This window comes from Anolis sagrei, chromosome 3, assembly GCF_037176765.1.
Source record: "Anolis sagrei isolate rAnoSag1 chromosome 3, rAnoSag1.mat, whole genome shotgun sequence".
Classification (NCBI taxonomy): domain Eukaryota; kingdom Metazoa; phylum Chordata; class Lepidosauria; order Squamata; family Dactyloidae; genus Anolis; species Anolis sagrei.
In genome coordinates, this window is record NC_090023.1 from 204,543,160 (window position 1) to 204,564,431 (window position 21,272).

Sequence of the window (21,272 nt, forward strand, 5' to 3'; positions counted from 1 at the left end):
AAGGCTTCAAAGGAGCTATGCAAGGTTCTGAACTCCATCCTCCAAATAGGTTAAGTACCTTGGATAACTCCTTGAACACAAAGCAAAACTTGGAATGGATTCATCATTCTGCTGACATCAGAGTCACCAGTCACCATTGCCCTGCCAGATCTTACATTCTTCAATAGCATTTTACACCAATAAAAATCTACACAACAACAACAATAACAGCAATTTTATTTTTGTAACCTGCCTCCATCTCCCTGAAGGGGCACAGAACAGCTTACATATGACACAACGCATAAAATGAACACACGGTGCAATACAAAGTAAAACCAATAACATATAAAACAACAATTTAAAACTCAAAACAACACCCAATAACCTATGGTGACAACTGCTGTAATACACGGCCGAACTGTAAACAGACATGGGAATGGGATGGTGCGAATTGTATCTAAGGAACAAGGCATGAGATGAAAGTGCAGTGCTGTGTCATAATTGTGGACCATTGAGGCTACAGCTTCTCAAAGGATTGTTTAAACATCCAAGTCAATCACTTCTTACTAGATCGTGTTTCTTTTAAAGTGGGAGGGAAGTTGTCCCATTAGTATCTTTCTACTACTTATACAGAAACTGGGGTTCTTCTGAAACACTCCTCTTGCCAGTTTTTCAATGGTCCAATTTTTGCAGCACATCTATCCAAATTCACCAATCATAATGTGAGATATTCATGCCAGTAGCAGGTATGGATGCTTGGACATGAGGCAGTCAATCTGTTCTGTGGTTTTGTTTAAACCAGTGGTTCTCAAACTTCCCAGTGTCATGCCCCTTAATACAGTTCCTCACATTGTGGTGACCCCAAACCATAAAATTATTTTCACTGCTACTTCATAACTGTTATTTTGCTATGGTTATGACTCATAATGTAAATATCCAATATGCAGGATGTATTTTCATTCATTGGACCAAATTTGGTACAAATACCCGATATGATCAAGTTTGAATACTGGTGGGGCTGGAGGAGGGATTGATTGTGTCATTTGGGAGTTGTAGTTGTTGGGATGCATAGTTAACCTACAATCAGAGCATTCTAAACTCCACCAATGGTGGAATTGAATCACACTCGGCACACAGAACTCCCATGACGAACAGGAAATACTGGAAGGTTTGGTGGACACTGACTTTGAGTTTTGGAGTTGTAGTTCACCAATATCCAGGGAGCACTGTGGACTCAAACAATGATGAATCTGGACTAAGCTTGGTACGAATACTCAATATACCCAAATGTAAACATTGGTGGAGTATGGGGAAAATAGACCTTGACATTTGGGAGTTGTAGTTGCTGGGATTTATAGTTCCCTTATAATCAAAGAGCATTCTGAACCCCACCAAGTTTCCACACACAACCCCAGGACCAACAGAAAATACTGTGTTTTCTGGTTTTCTTTGGCGACCCCTCTGACACCCCCTTTGCAACCCTCCCCAGGGGTCCCGACTCCCAGGTTGAGACTTTAAAGGAGTCATCCAAGCTAATAAACTTATCTGGGTATATAGAGCTGCAGCTAAGATGGCTTCTTAGAAGTTGAGGTTGAAATCCAGAGTCCATTCATTTCCCACTGACATTGAAGTTGCCAGCTGCTGACTATTTGGCTGCAATTTTCAAAATCATGTGTCCTCACAATAGATTACAGTAATTAATTACCAATACAGTCAAGGGACACTGTGATGAGATTGTGGGAAGCTATTATGAGATTGTGGGAAGCTATTATTCTAGGAGTTTGGCTGTTATTAGTAGTGTAGTGCTACATTTTGAAATTGAGTCCCCCAAACGGGGCCTCAGTGCAGGGAGTTACATTGATCCATATCTATTCTATCTACAGGCCTGGTTGTATCTATTTCTGTCTTTTGTAAAGCAAATGGTTCTTTGCTGTTCAGGATCATGCCAGATCCCCTCAAACATTTTGTACTGCAGCAAGGCCTGCTCATCTTATATTCTTACTTGGGAAATCCATTCCCTTCCCCGCCTTGGTCCCTATGAGCATTTTAGGTACATTTGGAAGAAACAAATGTGCCTTTAAGCAATGGTCGACAGCACCAACACCCCTGCTAAACAAAAAGTCCCAGAGCTTCACCCCTATAAGCCATGGATCTGCTAGAATACAAGCAGAATAAGAAATTACAATGATAAAATATATATGTCCACGATTCTTGTGGACCCTTTTCTGCTACAATGATAGAAGGCTCTCAAACAAACAGGTCTGAGCCAATAAATCAGCCACAGTGATGGTACTGTGGTGTCCCATCTGCTCACAATGAATGAGAAGGGAAATAGTTTTATTAGGGAAATGCATGGCTACAAGATGAAATTGGACACTGATTAATTCAGAACTGGTTTGAGGTGAGCTCTGCTAATTATGGGCCAACACAGACGAGTCGGCCTTTGTTGGTGTGAGTTTTCCAGGCTGTATGGCCATGTTCCAGAAGCATTGTCTCCATCTATAGCAGGCATCCTCAGAGGTTGAGGGGTCTGTTGGATACCAGGCAAGTGAGATTTATATATCTGTGGAATGTCCAGGGTGGGAGAAAGACTCTTGTCTGCTTGAGGCAAGAGTGAATGTTGCAACTGGCCAGCTTGATTAGCATGTAATGGCCTTACAGCTTCAAAGCATGACTGCCTGCTGCCTGGGGGAAATCCTTTGTTGGGAGGTATTAACTGGCCCTGATTGATTCTCGTCTGGAATTCCCCTGCTTTTTGAGTGTTGCTCTTTATTTACTGTCCTGATTTTAGAGGTTTTCTTTTTTTAAATACTAGTAGACAGATTTTCTTCATTTTAATGGTTTCTTCCTTTCTGTTGAAATTGTCCACATGCTTGTGGATTTCAATGGCTTCTCTGTGTGGTCTGACATGGTGGTTGTTAGAGTGGTCCAGCATTTCTGTGTCCTCAAATAATATGCTGTGTCCAGGTTGGTTCACCAGTGCAATGGCCATTCAGTGCTAATCAAGGTGGCCACTTGCAACATTCACACCTGCTTCAAGCAGACACGAGTTCTTTCTCCCACCCTGGCGATTCCACAGATATATAAACCTCACTTGTTCTAGATTCCAACAGACCCCTAAACCTCTGAAGATGCCTGCCATAGATATGGGTGAACCATCAGAAAAAAAATGCTTCTGGAACATAGCCATACAGTCTGGAAAACTCACAGCAACTCAGTGATTCCAGCCATGAAAGCCTTCGACAACACATTGAGTCTGCTTTTCTTACTTCCCAAGATTGCTCGTTGCAGAACGATTGGGCCTTAAAAGCATTCAGAACGAACCTAGGACTTTGCACACAGTCCATTTTGTTGCGTTTATACCATGCTGTGTGCATGCATGAGAATTTGCAGCATCATTATTAATGAGCAATGCAGCTCTTACCAATCCCTGTCACTATCATATATCATTTCAGAGGATTTATCACTGTACGCATGGGTGGAGAAATAGGGGAGACAGGCTTTCAGTACTGCACACTTCAACTAGTGCTCAGGAATACCCAGGACTACACAAAAGGTAAAGGTAAAAGTTTCCCATGACATTAAGCCTAGTTGTGTTCGACTCTGGGGGGTGGGGCTCATCTCCATTTCTAAGACGAAGAGCCGCTGTTGTCCGTAGACATCTCCAAGGATATGTGGTTGGCATGACTACAAGGAGCACCGTTACCTTCCCGCCGGAGCAGTACCTATAGATCTACTCAAATTTGCATTTTTAAACTGCTAGGTTGGCAGAAGCTGGGGCTAACAGCGGGAATTCATGCCGCTCCATGGATTTGAACCACCGATCTTTCAGTCAGCCAGTTCAGCAGCTCAGCGGTTTAACCCACTGCTCCAGTGGGCAGCTCCCAACACATCATTTTTATTTAACATTCTGCTCCTGTTCTACCCACATATGGGCATATTATTTGCGCCCTTTTCTGGCCCCCCACAAAAACGAATTATCTTTCTCATCCTTGATGTCCAGATGAGGCATCTCTGTCCCTGCTGCCATTTGCATGGGCTCCAATGCCTTCGTCTCGCATCCTGAGAGCCTTTGCAGCACACTGCAGTGACTTGAGGGTCTGGTGCCAGTGATGGATGGGGCTGCAGTGATTGGGGAAGGAGGAACCAAACCTGCAAGGGGGCGCGGGGGGGGGGGTGTTGCAATGTGAGAAATAAATAAGTAGTGACACCCCCTCAAGTGTTCTGGTTTGGGGGAGCCCATGTGTTTGTCATTCCCCAGAGGCTGCCTTTGTCAGATGCTGCCTCCTCCTCCTCCTCTATTGGAGGGGGTGGGAGGCAAGCCGGCAGGGGAGGGGCTGCTGCAGACTTCGGAGCATCCAGCTCTTTGCAGCAGCAGCAGCAGGAAGGAGGAGGAGGAGGAGGAGGAGGAGAGGCTAGCGAAGGTCAGCGGCTAAGCCTCCTTGCTTGGTCGTGGGCGGGGAAGAAGCAGGAGGAGGAGGAGGAGGAGAGGCCAGCCTTGCTGCCGGTCTGGGGATCTGCCGGGAAGGAAAGGCAAGAAGAGCCATGGCTTCCGAGTGAGGCGAGCACCTTCCTGGACCTGAAAGAGGACCTGCAACGCCTCCAATCCCCAGCCATGGCAGGTAAGAGAAGGGGAGGGGAGGCACAAGGCGGCTCGATTCGCCTCCTTCGCATCGTGGGCTCGCCCAAGAACCCCGTTCACGCCTTGCAGAGAGGGACCCGAGTGGGGAAAGGGAGGGGATTGGGTCCCCATCAGCACTATCCCTAAAGCAGCAGCCTTGCATCAGAGCACCTGGGAAAGGGGACCAGAGCACTAGAAAAGGCAAGAGCCGGCTTCTGTCTCATGCAATGCAGTCCCCTGCCTGCGAGCTGACCTTGCGCTAGCCATCCATCAGGCTTTGATTGACAGCTAAGGCGCCGGCGGCTCGCGCGCCACTGAGGCACAGGACGCTAATTGGAGGGGAGTCCTAACACTGGACTCCCAAGTCCAGAGCGCTGCGCTTTGCAGGGCTTTTTAGCCTGGCTGCTGCTTTACGTGTCTGCTTGTTTTCGGGACTGAATTGACCCATTCCTGGGCTCTTTGCAAGCCTCAGCGCCGGCTCTGTCCAAAGTCCCCACCCCCCAATTCTTCTCCCAGCCGTCACGTGGGGATGGAAACGGAGGGAGGGAAGTTTAGGGAGAGGAGACTGCGCCAGAGCGGGAGGAGGAGGTGAAGCGGCGGGCGATAGGATCCAGGTGAAAAAACAATGCGGAGGAATCTGAGGCTAGGCCTGGGGCGGGGGAGGGAGTGAGGGAGGAGGAGGAGGAGGATGCGCTGCAGATGGGCGGGGCTCTGAGCTAGAGAGAGCCAGGATACCGGCAATGCAGCGATTTCCCAGAACCAGCACTTTCCCCCCTGGCTTCTCTCTCTCTCTCTCTCTCTCTCTCTCTCGCTCTCTCTCTCTCTCTCTCTCTCTCTCTCTCTCTCTCTCTCACACACACACACACACACACACACACACACTTTCTCCCCTTCCCTCTCTCCCCCTTTTCTCTTCCTCTCATCTTTTCCATTCAGAGGAAGGATGTGTGTCTGTCAGGTAGCCTGAGATCATGGAGAATAACAGCACTTGGAAGCATAGGATGGCCAGAAAAAACACATATCACTCCAGAGTTGTTCCTACTTTGACAAAGGATCCCCACCTTTGCAAGGACATGAGTGGTATGCTACAGCTGAAATGTTTGGGACCAGAAGTGTTTGGGATTTTTCCCTCCTGGATTTGCATATAAATGATGATGGGATACCTTGGAAATGGGGCCCATTTGTGTTTCATCTACACTAGTGGTTCCCGACCTTTTTTTGACCAGGGACCACTTTGACCAGGGTCCCCTTTGACCAAGGACTACTTGAACAGGGACCACTTTGACCAGGAACCCTTTGACCAGGGACCCCTTTGACCAGGAATCACTTGACCGGGGGCCACTTGACCAGGGACAACTTGATCAGGGTCCACTTGACCAAGGACCACTTTGACCAGGAACCCCTTTGACCAAGGACCACTTGATGAGGGACCACTTTGACCAGGGACCAGTAGACCAGGAACCCCTTTGACCAGGAACCACTTGACCGGGGACTCCTTTGACTAGGAATCACTTGACTGGGGACCACTTGACCAGGGACTACTTGACCAGGAACCACTTTGACCAGAGAACACTCTCCAACATTAGTACCAAAAGGGTTACGAATGAGTTTTTGGCCAACTTTAGATTCGGTTTGGGGTGCTGATTCAGAAATTTGCCTTGGATAGACCACATCAGCTCTAGTTTCTGATACAGAACATATGCCATGGTCAGCGACAGGGAGGGAGTGACAGGTGGTGCAAAAGGGACAGAAATAAAGTAAATCAGTCAATAAAGAGGAAGGAGACTAGCGGACCAGATTTTTGTCCTCGTGGCCCACTGGTGGTCCATGGCTCAAAGGTTAAGAACCACTGATCTACACTTTGTACATATATCCTGGACATAATTTAATACACAATATTGTTAATAATGTGCATGAAACAGGTTTGTGGACATTGAGCCATAAGGTAAAGGTTTTCCCTTGACGTTAAGTCTAGTCATGCCTGACTCTGGGTGGTGGTGCTCATCCCCATTTCTAAGCCGAGGAAGCCGACATTGTCTGTAGATGCCTCCTAGGTCATGTGGCTGGCATGACTGCATGGAGCGCTGTTACCTTCCTGCCAAAGCAGTACCTATTGATCTACTCACATTTGCATGTTTACAAACTGCTAGGTTGGCAGAAGCTGAGCATAACAGTAGAAGCTCACCCTGCTCCCCAAATTCTAACCACTGACCTTTCGATCAGCAAGTTCAGCGGTTTAACCTGCTGCACCACTGGGGGCTCATAGAACCATAGGAAAGCAAAAGTGTCCCTATCCTAACCACCCAAGTGGACAATTTTGGAGGCAAGTATGAATGAGGCAAGAGTTCTTTCTCCCATCCTGGACATTCCCCAGATATATAAGCCTCACTTGCCTAGTTTCCAACAAACCTCACAACCTATGAGGATGCCAGCCATAGATGAGGGCAAAAGGGTAGGAGAGAATGCTTCTGGAACATGGCCATACAGCCTGAAAAACTCACAGCAACCCAATTTTGGAGTGTTTTGAATTTTATCATTCTGGATAAGAGATATCTCATTTTTATTAAATAGAAACTGGCTCGCTGTTGAGTTCTGATTGGAGCAGACATTGGCTTGCACACTCCTAACAGCTGGGGCCACTGAGAGCCAGATGTGACCTCCAAAAAAAAAAAGCCTCTTGTCTGCCTGGCAGCATCATATTGGTCTCTGAGGCACATTCAGATACTCATTCCTGTTGCAGCTTATGACTGGAAAGATAGTGCAGACTCACTGGTCTGCAGCACCACGGAAAATCCTCAGTTGAGGTGCTGCCAGGCTGAAGTGATGATGTTTGGTGGGAAGGAATTGACAGACATATGCTTTACCATTGTAGTTACACCTGATATCTTTGACACTTTTGACAAGAGACAAGCCTATATGTGTGCCCTTGCCTTCAAGTCGCTTCCTGATTTATGGCAACCCCATGAATTTCATAGAATTTTCTTAGGCAATTAATACTCTAAGGTAATGTCACCAATTCCTACCTCTGAAATAGAGCCTGAGCCCCTGGTATTTTTGGTGATCTCCCATCCAAGTATGAACTAGGTCTGGTTCTGCTTTATCTTACAAGATCAGATGGGTTCTGGTGCATTCAGAGCAGAGATGTCAAACTCATTTCCAAAACACACATCTGCCTTATGGGTACTTTCGAACAGCTGCTGAATCCATGGATGAATAATCTGTAGATAAAGAGGGCCAACTCTCTCTCTGTACACACAGACACACACACACACACACACACAAGGTAAAAGTTTCCCCTGACAATAAATCTAGTCGTGCCTGCCTCTGAGGGTTGGTGCTCATTTCCATTTCTAAGGGCCAGCATTGTCCATAGACACCTCCAAGGTCACGTGGCCAGCATGACTGCACGGAGAACTGTTACCTTTCTGCAGAAGTAGTACCTATTGATCTACTCACATTTGCATGTTTTCGAACTGTTAGGCCTAATAGTTCGAATCTGCTCCCCAGATTCGAACCGCCAACCTTTCAGTCAAGTTCAGCAGCTCAGCGGTTTGACCCACTGCACCACCAGGCAGCCCTGGTAAGTGTGTATGTATGTGGCCCTCCAGATGGTAGTTGCATCTGGAGGGCCACACAGTGGGCCTGATTTGGCCTGTGGACCTGGAGTTTGACATATGTGCTCTAGAATATTTAGGCATAGAGACAAATTAAGGAAGTGAGGCTCTTGGAACCAGCCCACAACGGATAATGAGGACAGATTGGGCTGTTATATCCAAAGTAAGCTTTGGTTTTGAAAGGGCAAGATAACATAGCTTTACACAAAATGGCTCATGGTGGAGATGAAATAAGCTAAAGCAACCGCTTTCATTACTGAACTCCCTCACTTCACTTTTTGCCACCCCCTCTCATCAGTCCTAGCCACCATAGCCAATGGTTAGATATCATGGCAGTTGCAGTTCAGCAGCATGTGGAGTGCCCCATGTTTTAAGCCATTGCTAATATGTTTAATTAAAACCAAACAACGACAACATTAGCAATAATACTTTATTTATACCCTGTCACCATCTCGCAAAGGGACTCGAAGCGACTCACAAGGCACTCCTCAAGGTGCAAACACACAAAATACAAGTGCATAAAAATAATATAGATCAACAACCAACATAACATAAAACCCCACTATGCCTTCCAATCTGTGTGACACCCACAACCTGAATCTATTTTTGTAACACTAAGGGGCCCTCCAAACAGGGCTGTCTCCCAGGATCTGACCTCAGGCTTTCTGCTTTAAACTGGATTATATGAGTCCGCACTGCCAGATAATCCGGGATAAACAGAAATCCTGGGATCAGATCTTGGGATATAGGACCTGTCTAGAAGGGCCCTTAGAGTACTTCAGCAATGTAGAATGGGCGCAGTTTGACACCACTTTAATTGCCATGTCTCAATGCTATGGAATCCTGGGAGTTGTAGTTTGCTGAAGCATCAACACTATTTGGCAGAGAAGGCCTTCTGCAACTGTAAAACTGAAACTCCTACGATTCCATAACATTGAGCCTTGGCAGTTAAAATTGTATCAAACTGCATTCATTCTACAGTGTAGATGCACCTGTAGTAAAGGTGAAAGCCTCATGTATTAGTCATCATTCAGTTCCCCCTTTTACAAGACTAGTACAAACGGCTTGTAATTTTGCCTTGGGTGCGATCATTGCTGAATCTATGACATGAAGTGACACCTTCTACAAAGGTTATTCCTATCTACAACCCCCTTGCTGAATTCCATTAATAAGTGGACTAAAAACAAGGTAGTGGGAAATGTTTTGTAAAATGATTCTAGACTGGACTCTGATGTTCCACGGTTCTGCTGCATGCACATGTACCCTCAAATACTTCCCACAGCAGTCCAGCAATTCTTGGTCTCTGCTGTGTGGAGCAGCAGTCTGTTGGGTGTGGCTGGCCTGCACTAATGTCTAGTGCTCATTTTTGGGCACTAAAACAGTGCAAACACATAAAAATCAGCCATGGAGCAATAAATGGCAAATGCCATTTTTTTCATTGCTGTGACTTTTGCAGAAAACGAAAAATCTCGACGCTTTGAAAACTACCCAGGCACAGTTCTATATGATGGTTGCAGTGATTTGCATAGTAAGTGGGACAGGGAAAGAAAAAATAAATGTAACTCTGCTATTAAGATTACCTGATTTTTATTTTTGCATGTCTTTTAATACATATAAACCTACTTCTTCAGGTTTACAGCCATGGTATAAGAAGCGTGCTTATGTCCACAAAAGCTCATGTAAATATAAAAAAATAGCTAGTCTTAATAGCACAGCCACATTTATTTTTATCCCCCCCCCCCCCCCCCATCTTCCTTTTTATAATGTTGTAAGAGATTAATATGACTATTTCTTTTAAAACTACCACTTGGCATAGATTTCATCCCCCATAAATCCTTCAAACATCAGATAAGTGAAATTATAGTTAATGGAGAAAATGGAAAAGCCAGCTTCCTTAGCTGTCATACGATGGATGATGCATTTTCTTTTTACATGTTTTTTTTATACTTGTGTAAGTTGGTGCTAAAATAAATGCTCACAGGGAGGTTTCTATGGTGCTCAAACACATGATTCAGCAGCGTACTCATTTGTCGTATGAAAAATGATGATAGTTGGCCCATTCTCTTTGACACAGTGAAAATACAAGCGCTTGTCTGGAAAGAAATGTGAAAAATTATGTTGCATTCCAAAGACATTGCATTGCAGATCATGGCTGTGATGAAATCTGTTGCAGTAAGTATTGCTACAAAGCCAAATTGCTCTGAATTACACTGAGGGCCATCGCATATTGCAGCAGGCACCAGCCATTAATTATTTTTATGAATCCTGGCCCTACAGTACTGCAGTCTTTCCAGCATAACTCTTAATGCAGACAGCAAAATGGATACACAGAAGTGTTAGATAGCATTAACCTTACTTCTCCTATTTGCTTTGAGTGATGTCAGTTTAGCAGGCGGGTTTGGTGCACCGGTGACCTTTTTTGAGTTGAAATATACTGCTTACTTAACTTGTTATAACAACTTATCCAAAGGAAAAATCTGTTCTCTCTGCCCTCCTCAGACCAGAAAATGGCATGACAATTCTAATGTTGAAGTAATGCTTATGGGTGGTCTTTAAGGAAGTGCAATTCAAGGACAATTATTTTCTCTGAGGTAGCAGAATCTATAAAGAATAGAATTCTACCTATACAGACATAAAGAACAATCAATGGCTTGCAGAAACTTTGTTAATTTCAGGTAGGAATGCAAAACCTTTGGGCTGCATGTGCCCCAAGGAGTTTTGTATAGTTTCCCATGAGATCCATGGTAGACAAATTTATTGCTGATTTTCTGCTGTTACTGCAGATTAATTACTTTAACTGATTTATTCCTTATAGGGCTGTTTTGTTCTTTTCCTGCATAGCAGGGGGTTGGACTGAATGGCCCACGTGGTCTCTTCCTGCGCTCTGATTCTATGACTCTACAATGTATGTTCATTCTGTATGCACACATTTTGTCCCACAGCCATTTAGGATTTGCTGCCCAGGGTGAGATTTCTCTGGGACCAATCTCTTGAGTGCCCAAGGCCCGAGCTCCTCCTAAAACATGCCCTTATAGTGGTATGACTCTCAGTGTTACTGACATTCAAATAAGAGTAAGGTGGAACAGGGATGGGGAGTGGAAGAAGTTGTAGATGATGGACCTCCAATCCTCCAACCAATCCTCAACCCTCCATGTCAATATACTGGGGGTGAGTGAGAACTGGTTCATTCAAGAGTAGAGTAATATAATTCATTTTGGCAAGTGCAGTGACCTTTATCTCAATAAAGTACCCTATTAGTTCCATGGACATTAGTTTAGGCATCAAATACCAACTAGAAGGATCCCATTGACACACAAAGCTTTCTGTAATCTATTAGGCCAACTTTTGAACCAAAGATAAAGTCATTGTTTAGGGCAAACTCACAGCACATAAGTTTAAACTGGAAAAGTAGGATACTTGTCTTTGACAAAATCATACTGGTACTTATAACACACCAGCAAAATTAAGCTGTTTATCAAAAGGATACACTATATATATATTTACTTGAGAAAACACATGGTTTTTCAGCTCGACTCTGTAGTCAACTGGAAGTGAATCTTAGTGCCTTGTGATCTTATCACATGGGCACCATTTTGACAGCAAGCATGATGAAATGACAGTCACACTGGGTGACTTCATCACTCCGCACACCACTCCGGCATGGCAACACCTCCCCCATCTCATGGGGCAAAAGTTTTGCCCAACTGGGACAGATTCTTCTTAGTGCCTTGGGATCTTATTCCATATTGACAAGGAAGTGTCCTAGGATGCTTCCATGCCAGTTGGGGGCAGGACCTCCACTTGAAGTTGAGGGATGTCATGTGATGGGTTGCGCATCCATCTGTCCCTCAACTGGATGGCAAGCATCCCTGGATGCTTTAATTGGTAAGTGAGACGAGGGCCTCAATATAAACTTTAATGGGCTAAGTCCCCTAAAAAGAAATACCATATTTAAATTGCAGACTAAAACCTGGAGTGGATTTCTTATCACATAGACATGGGAATAAGTGTTGTGAAATGGTAGGTTTGGTGAACAGTCTCTCCTCCAAAGTCACACTTGTTCCTTTTTTTTTTTTTTTGCTTGCACCTGTGAAATGTGAATCATTTCATGCTACACAATCAGTGCCATATTTACAATTATGCTTAGGTGAGCTTAAATACAGGGCCCTGTTGACTCGGAGAGGGGGGATATCTTCCTGCCAACATTTTTTAAGATGGATTGGAAGGTCTTCTAGTCTCATAACATACTAGCACAGGGCCTCATTTCCCAAAATCCAGCACTGTACACAGTATATCACTGTATTTCACTTTAACTGCTATTGCAACATCTTGTGAAACTTTTCTTTTTCGAGTTTTGGAAGGGTTATTTAGATTTTGTGGCAGATATTCCAGTGTCTTCCAACTATAAACTCAGGATTCAATAGTATGCAACCAGAGTAGTTAAAGTGGAATAAAAGTGCTACTGTATATCTATGTAGTGGGAAAGGATCCTGAATTGTAATATCTGAATTGGGGAGCTTCAGTTAGTCTTCCATACAGTTTAGTGCCCTAATGTTAAATAAAATATTCAATAAGTAATCTTGCAGTGGGAACACCAGTCTTCTGGCACCCTTTTATATTTATACATCTGTACAATAATACATTCTATAGTCTTTAAGCTGTCACAAGAATTTTTATTTTGTATATTGATTAAAAATGTGGCAGTTCCATGGAAAATTCCTTTTAATGAGAATAAGTCATTATAACTCAATACTCTGAATCTGATAAGGTTCAGACTATTTTCCTGGCCAAGGATTATTTGCTCATAACAGTCACTTTCCCTGACAGTTTGTCAGAGGATTTTTGTTTATTATGAAATGCCCACAAGCGGATAGTTCCGTGATATAGCAGTTCTGATTATACAAGCATTGCTGTTGATAACTGGAAGAATGTGAGGACAGTACAAAGCAAAGAAGCTGCTTCAGCAGCAACTTGAAATAAAATAATGTCACTGGTGTCAGCAACTGCATAGAATGGATAAACCTACAGCATCACAAGTCAAAAATATATCTGTGAGAAACTGGAAAGGAGACTGGATCAGGATTACTGGCAGGGGCAGTAGATGGCTTTTCTGCCAGAAGAGCAAAAAAAAAATTGATTCCATGTTTTGAACTGAAGGAGCTATCCGAGGTTCTGGATCCAATCGGCAAAACAGTTTCAGCACCACAGATAACTCCTGTAACATTTGAACTAAAACCAAAAGAGGATTCAACATTGCAATGACATGGAAGCAACTAGCTGACATTAACTAATGGAAATGCAGAATAGTGGAGAAACAAAAAACAGTGAGAAAGATGGGGCACTGGCTTTCATGTATGAAATTTTTCAGGAAGCCAGTTCTTCTGAAGTAAGCAAGATTTGACTTTTGAGAAAACAAGATCATAGTACGTAACTTTGTAATTAGACTTACTTTACCACTCCAGTAATCCCTCAACTCTTTTTGGGGTTAAGGTGTAGCACCCCCACAAAAATGGGGAAACCGAAAAGTAAAAAACCAGCCATGTTTTAAACTTAAGATAACACTTCTTTAGACACATTTAGGTTCTTCAGAGTGATTCTGGTCAACTTCTGGTGGAATTTGAACACAGAGTCACCCTAGAAGACCTAGGGTTTCCTGTACAGAACATGTTAATCAAATTTGCAAACAATTAAAACTGCTAAAGTTAAATCTGCAAATATGAGGACCAGTTGTAATCCAATTAAATCAGGGTAAAAGCTTTCAAAATTCTACAAATTTAGAATGCTATAAAAATGAGGAAAATTCCTTCTTTGAGGTGTGGCAGAAGTAAGATTTGTTTGGCTTCATTTATGCATCAGTGGCTGGCTATATAGTTTGCTTTATAAGCTACAGCTAGTAAACATTTAGAACTCAATTTCATACTTCCTTTTATGGATGACTAAGGATGAGGAAACTAAAATACAAAAGGCAGGGAAAATCACTACTATGAATGCTTTTTTTCTCCTTGAATGTAACAACCTCTTCGATATTGTCAGCTTTAAGCAGTAACCCCCTACCGTTTTGATTATAGGATGTTTGCTCTGCTGCGGTGGCCATGGAAACCTAAGAAAAAAGTGGTATATTAGCTAGATTGAGTTAAAGTGGAACACATTCTATTCAGCGAAGCCCAAATCGCCTTCTTCCCAAGAGGTATTAAAGCAGTAATAGCCACATGAAATGCATCATGCATTTCGTTAAGGTTTGTAAATGCATGTAATGGCCAGAACCAGGGCATCAATCTCTACAATATTATACAGTGCCTGTACCACCTCCATAATTTAAACCATTGCAATATGGGCTAGGAGAAAAGTGACCCAGAAAGTTCAGCTGATCTATCCAAAGCTTGGGGCTCTTTTAGAAATACAATCTCCCCCTACATCCAGATCAGAAATGTTATGTGGGAAAGAGATTGTTCTTACCCACCATCTTGTCTACCACCAGTATTATTTCATTGACAAAGCCATTCAGGCTTAGTGGACAGGAAAACCCAGAGGGGGCTGGATCAGATTGTCTTCCCTATGTACGTCAGGCCAAATTTGAATTATCCCATCCCACCCCATGGGTGCTATTTCCTGAGTGAAAGAAAGAAGACAGAAATCTTATTTTATGTGGGGAAGACCTAAAGGGTGAAGAAAAACTATACTAAGATAAAATTAGAAAACTGCATCTCCAATCTCAAGTGTCCTCCCCAATCAACAATACAAAAGCAGTAATAAAATTTGAAGAAAACGGCACTCTCTAACTTGACACTTTCCAAAAGTGTCAATACCAACGTATCACTTGTTACGAACCATCACGGAGTTTAAGATCATCTGGAGAGGCCCTGCTCTCAATCCCACTGCCTTCGCAAACGTGATTGGTGGGAATGAGGGACAGGGCCTTCTCAGCAGTGGCCCCCCATCTGTAGAATCCCTTCCCCAGAGACATCAGATTGGCCACCTCCCTCCTGTCCTTTAGAATGAAACTCAAGACTTGGTTGTGGGAGCAAACGTTTGATCATTGAATAGCAGCAACTGAGAAGAAGATGTAAGCAATTCGAAGTGACAATGAACTGACCCAGACTTTGGTTTTAACTGGTGTGTTTTAACAACTGTTTATTTAATGTGTAATATTTAATGCAGTTTTTGGCCTTCAACTCCCAGAAATCCTAACAGTTGGTAAACTGACTGGGATTTCTGGGAGTTGTAGGCCAAAACACTGGGGACCCACAGGTTGAGAACCACTGATTTAATGTGTTTTAATGAATTTGTTGAACGCTTTATGATGGCACTGAATGGTGCTTGCTGCAAGGCCACCCTGAGTCCCCCCTTGGGGGTGAGAAGGGTGGGGTACAAGTATATTAAATAAATAAATACCACAATCCCATATGGTACAATGGCACATAATAGTTCTGCATGTGGAACTATGTCCATGCTGCCTACCAACACTTCTAGACTGAGCGTTCAACTGCTGTAGCATCCCTCAGCCATTTTGAGGCCAGTAGAGAGAAGGTGGAGATGGAAATCAGAGATGCATCAGACTATGTCTCTGTAGCCAGACACAAAATGATAGTGTCATTCACTGAGGTGGAGTCCCTGATGGCGCTATGGGTTAAACTCTTGTGCCGGCAACACTGCTGACTTAATCCGGGGAGCAGAGTGAGCTCCGAAGTGTCAGCTCCAGTGTCTCATGCAGAGACATGAGGGAGGCCTCTCACATGATGGTAAAAATCCTGGTGTCCTCTGGGCAACGTCCTTGTAGACGGTGAATTCTCTCATACCAGAAGTGACTTGTCATTCCTGACATACAGAAAACATCACTGAGGTCCATTTGGGATTTCCAGACAATGCAAGCATTTCTTGTCTGACTATAGGGGAACAGCCAGATTCTTCTCTTACCCATCTTCCACTCTCCATCAGGCATAGAAAGACTAGGAAGGGGATCATAGCAGCTCAACAGTAAGTTGGGGTAGGGTGGGGGATTTTGTTGTGGAAGAAAGAAGAGAACTCTGACATCCACAATGATGAAAAAAGTGACAGAAATTGGGGCAAGGTGGTCTTACCATTAACAGGATTCCAATCCTAATTGTGAATAGGTGCATTACATTTTGTCCCTAATATGAGAAGTTAGCTTTAATGTGGGAGGCTATTCATAGATACCTGCATACCATTAACCAGGAGGGGATGGAGCATTTTCTCACCCATTAATATTGACATTGATCTGTAATCTACATGATATTGACATAAGGGGGCAGAAAGTAATCAGAAGTACAAGAGCATCTTGAATATTTGTGCTTAAGTCTTTGGAAGAACAAATTGTTCCAGGATCGGAGTTTATGTGTTCTGGAAACAAAGGATATTATCACTAACCAGAGTCTTGCTTGACAATTATTGTGGCATAACAAATAGCTACGCACTTGTTGCGTATTCATAGTCTCTAGACTAAGGAATACTGTCGATTGGGACTATGAAAGCCCCCCAATCTCCATTACAGGAAAGCAACTGTTGCAATTGATTGAGGTTTGCTCCCTTGTCAATCAGGAAGCAGCTGACTGACAGCTCCATTTCCCCTTTGATGAGTTGTGACAGGGTCACTATTTCTGCCAATTGCTCTGGAGGTCACAGGAGGAGGTGAACTGTCAAATAAGCTGTTTCCTGGTAGATGGACCATCACTGAATGCAGTAGCTTCTTCTAGTATAAGGAGATTGGAATGGGATTGACTGCATAGCTCCTTACAAATAAGTAAAGCCTCCAAGGGGTTCTGACCCTCCGCTCTTTCAAGATGCACACAGGACATCTAAAGGAAGAGCTTCATCTCTACTAGCATTTGCCTGGCACTTTTTCAACCATTGGTGTAGGCTATCTGCCATTTGATAACAGCCCAAATGGATTTGTTTCAGTTGCATTATGAGAGGAATGGAATTAGGTTTTCAATTTTAAAATATTATATTATTAATGTGAGGCAATTAATGTAAAGTCTTATGCATATGTGTCTTCTTTCTCATATTGGGAAAACTTGGTATCGTGAATGATTGTGTCATATTCAGTGGTTCCCTTCTCCTGGCACCTGGGAAAACACAAAGAGAACTAAAAGGCTTTCATTTTTTTCAGAAGCAGTTTCATCAACTGCCTATGCATCTCCAGCAAGAAGCCTGGGAGACCCAGGAATAACACCACTGTCTCCATCCCACATTGCGGTAAGAAATGCATTCTGAATATCACTGTATTGTTTTTCCCACTCTGTGGGGATAATTTCATTCTATAGACTATGAATGGATGATTGTTAGGTCTGTTTCTTTGGTTTTTAAAGTTTCCTCAGGGCAGTATCCTCTCAAGGCAGCATAGATTTTATGGTAGCATAAAATCACAATTTTAATAATATAAAACTATTGATTCCAAGGTGGATAGATATACTTGTCTTCCAGCATAAAAGCCCCAGAGCCTTGTCATCCTGTAAAACAAATGAATGTAGGTAGTGAAGTTTAACACTAAGTGAAAATATGAGTGAAAGCCCTTGTGAACTCTGTTGCAAAAATTTTACCATTTCACAAGTAGTTAAGATAGTAGTTACACAAGAAGTTGTGCAATATGGTTGGATGGTTGTTTATCCAACAATTTTATACCACCACTTTTTCAGTAAATATAGTGTGTAACCTCTGAAAAAGCACAACTGTTGGGCAGGGGATAAAAGCTAAAGCAGCGTTTCTCAAACTGGAGGTTGGAACCCCTGGGGGAGCCATGAGGGGGTGTCAGAGGGTTCGACAAAGACCATCAGAAAAACATTATTTTCTATTGGTCATGGGGGACTCTGTTTGGGAATTTTGGCCCAATTCTGTTGTTGCTGGGGTTCAGAATGCACTTTGATTATAAATGAACTATAAATCCCAGCAACTACAACTCCCAAATGTCAAGGTCTATTTTCCCCAAACTCCACCAATGTTCACATTTGGGCATATTGAGTATTTGTGACAAGTTTGGTCCAGATCCATCATTGTTTGAGTCCATGATGCATTCTGGATGTAGGTGAGCTACAACTCCAAAACTCAAGGTCAATGTTCCAGTATTTTCTGTTGGTCATGGGAGTTCTGTGTGCCAAGTTTGGTTCAATTCCATTGTTGGTGGAGTTCAGAATGCTCTTTCATTGTAGATTAATTATAAATCCCAGCAACTACAACTCCCAAGTGACAAAATCAACCCCAACCCGCAATACCACCAGAATTCAAATTTGAGCATATTGGGTATTTGTGCCAAATTTGGTCCAGTGAATCCTGCATATCAGATATTTACATTACAATTCACAACAGTAGCAAAATTGCAGCTATGAAGTATCAACGAAAATAATGCTATGGTTGAGGGTCACCACAACATGAAGAACTGTATTAAGGGGTTGCAGCTTTAGGAAGGTTGAGAACCACTGAGCTAAAGAATTCTTACCCAGCCAGTTTTTAAACATGAATTGTAAACTCGTGTTTTGTGTTTTAATCTCTTTTCTGTGTATTTTAATATGTATTTTATAGAAATACGTTTTAATATGTACCTTTATAGGTACATATTAAACATATTTAATATGTGAATTTATAAAATGTTTCCAATGTTATGTGTTTTAACTATGTTGGAATCCGCCTTGAGCCACAAAGAGAGGCAGATGATGATAGTGATGATGGTGGTGGTGGTGGTGGTGGTGATTATTAAACCCAATAAACAAGAACAAAGCAATGAACCTTTAAAACACTGTTTAGGGCAGCATGGAGGGTGACAGATGATAATTCAAACCAAAAATATAAGAACAATAATCCAAAAGTCATTTGTATCTTTAGTGAAATCATCCTCAAGAAAAGATCTTCAAATCCTTTCAGGCAAAGATGGGACCAACAATGGGAACTCCATCAATTAGAAAAAAAGACCTATTTCTGTTGCCAACCAATCTAAGCTAAACTTCTTAGTGGACTAACAAGCAGGTCCAACATTTATTTATAAACTCAACTGATGTCAATGAAGTCTTTTAACACCCCTGTTAAAGGGTATGTTATAAACAGTTCCCTACACCCTCAGTATGGAGTGAGAAGGAGTCTAGTTGTAAACAGGATGAAGCCTTGAGGGAGGCAGTGCAGTTGCATCATTTACTACATTTCTAAGATGACTGAAAACTTCAGTAGTCTCAAATAAGAGAAGAGTTTACTGCAGAGGAGAAAAGTCTAGAAAAGATCTCCTTTGATACTTTCCTGGAACTGAGAATCAAAACATTTGTGTCAGCAGTAGTGACCTTCATTCTGTCAAGGCCTGAAATGCAATACCAGATCAGTGTGGTAATGTCATTGCTGCACAGCATGATAAAAAATGCCTGAGCCCACAAAAATCCAGTGTCAGACTTTGTCTCTAACAGGAAGTGCTATTTTGACAGCTTGTTTGGTTTGTGGCAAACATGGACAACTCCATAGCCTGGACCTTTTTCCATCAGCTCCATACCCCCCACAACAGTCCCTGGAGCTGTTTTAGTAGCCTAGGCAAAAGTGTCACAATTGCAAATGAGAATATGGAGTAGTTACGATATAAGCATCATAACTAAGAGTATATTAGCCTACACTATTCCCTCGTTCCTCTTCTAAATGAAAAGTGTCTGCTTTGTTCAGCTCACAGAGATGGTGCACGGGGTTCTTGTTCATTTAAAGGAAAATCATGTCATAAAAATGAAGTCTCATCTTGGTAATGTACAGTCAGCCCTCCACGTTTGCTGGGGTTATGTGCGTACAGCTCAGCACAAGTAGAAAAATGATAAATAAAAAACCCACTGTTTTTTATAGTTGACAGAGCACCTCTGTAGGAACCTCTTGTTCTCTCGCACTAGTAAGTGATAAACATCAACCAGTAGTTGACTGTGGAATTGCACTGGAGGACCTAGAGTTTCCTAGAGAGAATCTTTTAAATCCACAAAAGTTGCATGTGGAGGGCTGAGTGTACTACTTTTCATTCGTGTAGAGATTAGTAGCGCTATAGTTTGACATTAAAGATTAATCATCATGTTTATGTAATTCTTATGCATATGCTTTACTTCTGTTCTTTTCACAGAAGGACTCTGAAGCAAATGACACAGAGGAGCAGTCATTTCTTGTTGTTGTGGCTGTTGATTTTGGCACAACCTCTAGTGGCTACGCCTACAGTTTCACCAAGGAGCCAGAATGCATCCATGTGATGAGGTAATAGAAAGTTTTCCAACATTATCTATACAGTGGACGGAAAACCTATGATGGTGAAGGTAGCAGCGTGTTTCAGAACAGAAATGAGAGCACAGGACCTATTATTACCAGGGATAAGGATTAGGCCATTGTGACCTTAAATTAAATAAAACATGTTAAACTTGAGTATTTAAGAGAGGAGAAGAAAGTAAATTACAATTTAGGTTTCTAAACTGATCCATTTCTCCCCATTTTTTTTCAAAAGATCTATATGGAAACTTTGCATTTAAATGTTCATTTTTCAATGGAGTCTTCTCTCAAACTACATACTGGTTTTTCAAAAGAGACATCAACAATTTTTCAAGTGAAGAACTTCATTAGAACAATTGTAAAATATCCTGGATGCTTTCAGAATATCCAGCCAATGGGTAATAGTATAATCCTAACACTCAAATGCCTTAGATGTTTAGGATTAGGATTATACAGAATCCTCTTCTGCTTGTTAATCACAGAGCTCTGATGGCAGAGTGATGCTTTCCAACACTTCTAGGAATCATCACAGTTCCCGCTGATCTAGTTGACCCAGCTCAGTAGGACCTTGGCAATTTGATATTGCACTCTGATTTACACATTAGTCTTAAGAAGTGCAGGACTGAATCAGAATTCACAAAAATTCAACTTCTTCAGACATTTGGTTTCAAATGGGAATAGGCCAGCCAACAGTTTAGCAGTCAAGAAGAATATCAGTTGTAACAAGTCAAGCCAACAATTGCAATGACTACATGTCTTTCAGTCATGCAACTAAAACATTTTGAAAAATCATCCCATGATTCATTTCAGAGTACCAGATATTCACTATTCATCATCAG

General features: G+C 42.5%; 1 protein-coding gene across 3 annotated transcripts in view; it reads left to right on the forward strand.

Moving 5' to 3' along the window:
• Positions 1-4,196: 4,196 nt before the first annotated feature.
• HSPA12A (heat shock protein family A (Hsp70) member 12A) overlaps positions 4,197-21,272 on the forward strand; it is a 62,041-nt gene continuing 44,965 nt past the window's right edge. Inside the window, exons 1-3 of one of the 3 annotated variants that reach the window (XM_060768499.2) lie at positions 4,197-4,601; positions 17,342-17,427; positions 20,297-20,424. In XM_060768499.2, coding sequence (XP_060624482.1) covers positions 4,595-4,601; positions 17,342-17,427; positions 20,297-20,424 — 221 coding nt within the window. In that variant the 5' untranslated portion in view covers positions 4,197-4,594. The remainder of the gene's footprint in view (positions 4,602-17,341; positions 17,428-20,296; positions 20,425-21,272) is intronic. The other 2 variants (XM_060768501.2, XM_060768500.2) reach the window with 2 other exon arrangements.